This window comes from Penaeus monodon, chromosome 17, assembly GCF_015228065.2.
Source record: "Penaeus monodon isolate SGIC_2016 chromosome 17, NSTDA_Pmon_1, whole genome shotgun sequence".
NCBI lineage: Eukaryota > Metazoa > Arthropoda > Malacostraca > Decapoda > Penaeidae > Penaeus > Penaeus monodon.
The window spans coordinates 8,559,935-8,564,934 of record NC_051402.1 but is presented as its reverse complement, the minus strand read 5'-3'; the positions used below and the strand labels follow the sequence as shown (position 1 = coordinate 8,564,934).

The following is a 5,000-nucleotide window of genomic DNA, read 5'->3' as shown; positions in this document are numbered from 1 at the left end:
AATAGGTTCCTTTACATAAATCATCCTTGAGTACACTTAAACAATGGAAAATGTATCATATTTTTCACAAATAATTAGTATCACAATGCCTTCAATACATTGTATTTATTGAAATAGCAATTTCAATACAATATTATTACCATTATTATTGCTGTGTTTGTTATAATCCATATTATTTTCATCATCATTACCATTCTTTATCAATATGATCTTTATTGTTACTACTACTTGTTATTAATATCACCATAGTAATTATCATTATCATTATCATTAACTTTATCATCTTCATTTTCATCTGGATTTTGGCTATCATTGTTGTTTGCAGTATATATTCTCCATCGCCTTAACATGCTATTATTACTTAATCATTTTCATTACCTTTACTAAATTACTCATATCATCATTACCCCAGTCGATAGTGACTATGGCATTATTGTCTCTACCCTCCCGTGTAGGTAGAGTCAATGCGTGGACATAAGAATGTGAGGAGCAAGCCCATGCAGCATGCTCCCTTTCTCCACGCAGCTGATGGATCCAAAGGGACGGCATAGACTGATACGGGTTGGCACCAGCGGCGTCGCAGGAGTTGCCAGAACGAGGTCGCAAGTAACAACGAACTGCCTTCGGGACTCCGGCTCCGGATTTTTCGTCGGGGTTGACTCCCGAAGCCTTTTCGTTTTATAGATACCACAAGGCAGTGGACTGTTTTGTATAGGGTGGACTCCCATACCCTTTGACCATACATACATTGAACTACAAGGCAGCAGTCGGGCATCACTATCGTATCTAGGTAAGACTAACCCGAAATTTGCAAATTCGTGCCTGTGTGCTTTTATATATGTTTGTGTGTGTGTGTGTGTGTGTGTTATACAGTTATATATATATATATATATATATATATATATATATATATATATATATATATATATATATATATATGTTTATATGTATGTATGTATGCATATATATACAGACAATATATATATATATATATATATATATATATATATATATATATATATATATATATATATATATATATATATATATATATATTAATATATATAGGGAGGAAGAAAGGGAGGGAGGGAGGAAGGATGGAAAGGAGGGAAAGAAGAATGGGAGAGAGGGAGGGGGGAGAGAAAAGGTTAGGAAGGGAGGGAAGAAGGTTTGGTTTGATTCCACTTGTTACAATGGATATTCTTGGTGTGACATACTGTCTAACTGACCCCCTGTGTGCAAGGAATGGCCGGGGTTACCATCCGCTGGCGGCGAGGGATTTGAACGCAGGTCAGCAAGATTGCTAGACGAGATCGCTACCGCTGCACCACACAGCACAGGGAGAGAGAGAGAGAGAGAGAGAGAGAGAGAGAGAGAGAGAGACATTTGAAGGAGCTTAATTGCAGTCTTATTTGGATATATTCAATTGCACATTTGTCATTTCATTTCCATTATAGTTTTCGTAAAGAGTTCAGTTATTTCCTGTTTTATCTGTCCGTAGTTATCTTGCTTTTTCGTCAATATTCATAGTCATAAATTCGATGATGGAAGGAAGATGCCTTGAGGAATAAGGGATTAAGCGGTTTGCACAGATTGCTGATGCGTTTATTCTATCTCAGATTACACAGTTATTGCAGAAAATCAACATGATACATACATATATATATATATATATATATATATATATATATATATATATATATATATATGTGTGTGTGTGTGTGTGTGTGTGTGTGTGTGTGTGTGTGTATGTGTGTGTGTGTGTTTGTGTTTGTGTGTGTGTGTGTGTGTGTGTGTGTGTGTGTGTGTGTGTGTGTATTTATATATATTTAAAACTCTACATCATTTACTTATTGAAATTACTGCAAGAGTAAAAGTGTTACCATCACTCACTGTGGCTATTACAATAAGGCGTGTCATATTGCTTCTAGTTAACTGATACAGCGTTAGCTAAACCCGATATGGCGTCGCGTGCAAGACCCTAGATAATAGTTCAAGTGACTCGCCCCATCTTTCGAAATTAGTGTAAGATCCAGTATGATTCTTCGGCAGCGTTTGGAGGTCGTGCTATCACTTAACGAAATTTTAAAACATATTTTGTTCCATATTTTCCAATTTCTGAATAGAAGAGGTCTATTAACATTTAAAATAACAGGAAAGACACTCAGGTTTTAATTGTTTCGGTCCTTATAAGCCTTTACCGCTTTCTGATAGCCACTCAGAGACCTTCTCAGAGACAAGGAAGAGCGAGGAAAATGTATGCTGTAAAGGATCCGATTTTGTTCCGTCTTTCGGATTATTATTGAATAATTGTTCATCATATAAATCATCATTATATTTTTCGAGTTATGATTCAAGTTTCAAATAAGCTAAAAGGTATATATACATCTTTTATACTAATATAGCACATTTGATTATATTTCAACAAGAGGAGAAGACCAAAACAAAAACAAAAGAAAAAGAAAAACAATAACAATGGTAATAACAGCAATAATGATAAAAAAGGGCGATAGGGATCATCCCAATAACACCAATAAGAATGCTAGTAACACTAATAGCAATATCAACGATAATTCCAGCAAAAAAACAATCGTTATCTAAGCCATTAACGATGAGATTAAAATAATAATCGAAGTAATTAAGCACAAACATATCCTACTGACTTTGACATGAACTACACAACTCTAAAGAAAATCCTTATCCAGCGACCATTCCATATTTCGTAGGTCAAAGGTCCCAAGGTCAGGTCCGGCCGAAGGTCTTCATCGTCTCTGACCTCCAGAGACCTCCAGTGACCTCCAGTGACCTTCAGTGACCTCATCCTCTGCTCTTCTCTTGCTTCGAGTTGAGCGAAAACCGATGACCTTTTCGGCGAGGAAGACGACGGCGGAGACGACCATGCCTGGGGGGGGGGGGGGAGGGGGTTACCAGGATGAGATTTTGCGTGTTTTTGTTTGATTGGTTTATCGGGCATTGGGGTTAGATTTCATATATGTTCATCATCTATCGGCTTGGCTGCATTTTTGTGTATGGAGCGGATAAACACACATACACGTACACACACACACATACACACACACACACACACACACACAACACACACACATGCATGCAAATAAACATACACACACACTCACATACTCACACTCACACACGCAAACAAACACACACTCATGCGCAAACTGATATAAACGCGTGCAGCTCTATATACACAAAAGCAACAAACAGACACGCTCCCAAACCCACAGCAAGTCACCCGCAGCCACAACCAACCCATCACCCACGCCCACACAACACTCACGCCCTTGAGAGTTTCTTCACGTTCCTCCTCCTCTTTTTCTTCTATTTCCTCCTCATCCTCACCCTCCCCTTCCCTCCCCCTCCCTCCCCGTCCCCTTCCCCTTCCTCCCCTTCCCTCCCCCTCCCTCCACCTCCCCTTCCCCTTCCTCCCTTTCCCTCCCCTCCCTCCACCTCCCCTTCCCCTTCCTCCCTTTCCCTCCCCTCCCTCCACCTCCCCTTCCCCTTCCTCCCTTTCCCTCCCCTCCCTCCACCCCCCTTCCTCCCTCCCCCTCCCGACCTCCGAGGTAGATGCAGAAGACGCCGTAGAAGTCCCCGAGTTCCAGCGGCCGAAGGGAGGTGTCGGCTTGGGCGCCGAGGGGCTTGAGGCACTCCGTCGCGTTGCGGATGGTGCGGCGCAGGAGGTGGTCCAGGATCCCGAACTCCTTCAGGCCGTGGATCCTGGGCGGGGGAGAAGGGGGGGGGGGAGGGGGAGAAGGGAGGGGGAGAAAGGGGGGGATTGGAGGGGGGAAAAGGGGGGAAGAAAGAGGGGGAGAAGGGAGGGAGGAGAAGGGAGGGGGAGAGAGATGGGGGAGGGAAGGAGAGGAGGAGAGATGGGGGAGAGGGGAAGGAGAAGAGGAGAAAGTTGCGGAGATGAGAGAGTGGGAGGAAAGGGGGGGAGGGTGAGAGAGAGGGAGAAGGGATGGAAGAAGTTGCAGAGAAGTGAGAGGGAGAAAGAGAGGGTAGAAAGAGATTTGAATCCCATTGACAAAATCTTCTGGAGTCAGTGTCATTCTCTTAACAAAGTTATTACAATAAGAATCGAAAAATGATATCATGTATCACATCATCATACATCATTAACATATCGTATACATCACCATATTTGTACATCCATCTTTGAGTCACCCGTCCGATGTTACACCACGATACGTCCACCGAAAACAAAGCAACAATAGCAAAAAACATCATGCAATATAAAGATTAACTCACGCTTTATCCACTTTTGGCTTCAGACGAGACCCTTTGGGAAAGGCCAGACACTGACTCGTCGTTTGGAACATCAACTCGGACATCATATAAGTGTTGCATTTGCCTGTCTGTGGAGGAAGGAGAAGGGGCGGTCTGCACAGTTGATTTATGCTGCAGTTCCATTTCCTTATATTGTATGCTAAATTGTGTATTTCTTACCTTCTTATACTTTTCTCTTTGCGTCATAGAGCGTTTATACTTTTCGTTTCCACAATTTTCATCCCCTTATATATATATATATATATATATATATATATATATATATACATATATATATATATATATATATATATATATATATATATATATTATATATATATATATATAATGTTGTGTGTGTGTGTGTGTGTGTGTGTGTGTGTGTGTGTGTGTGTGTGTGTGTGTGTGTGTGTGTGTGGTGTGTGTGTGTGTGTGTGTGTGTGTGACAGAGACAGAAAAAGAGGGAGACAGAGACAAACAAACAGACAGATAGACAGACAGACAGACAGACAAACACATAAACAGAGACAGGGAGACAGCAGACAGAAAGAGAGACAGAGAGACAGAGAGAGAGAGAGAGAGAGAGAGAGAGAGAGAACAAGGAAGAAGAAAAAAACAAACAAAGAAGAAGAAGAAAAAGGAGAAAAAGGAGAGGAAGAAAGACCGACCAGCGAGAAATCGTTGTGCAGGAAGAACCAGCCGGAGACCTTGGA

The 5,000-nt window shown here is 41.4% G+C and overlaps 1 protein-coding gene across 1 annotated transcript in view; it reads right to left on the bottom strand.

The window, feature by feature from the left end:
* Positions 1–2,762: 2,762 nt before the first annotated feature.
* Positions 2,763–5,000, bottom strand: part of LOC119583245 (glutamate receptor 4-like) — a 7,814-nt gene continuing 5,576 nt past the window's right edge. Inside the window, exons 6-9 of the mRNA XM_037931717.1 lie at positions 4,956–5,000; positions 4,270–4,376; positions 3,578–3,738; positions 2,763–2,902 (exon numbers count right to left, since the gene is read on the bottom strand). The exon at positions 4,956–5,000 is cut by the window's right edge and continues 111 nt beyond it. Coding sequence (XP_037787645.1) covers positions 2,763–2,902; positions 3,578–3,738; positions 4,270–4,376; positions 4,956–5,000 — 453 coding nt within the window. The remainder of the gene's footprint in view (positions 2,903–3,577; positions 3,739–4,269; positions 4,377–4,955) is intronic.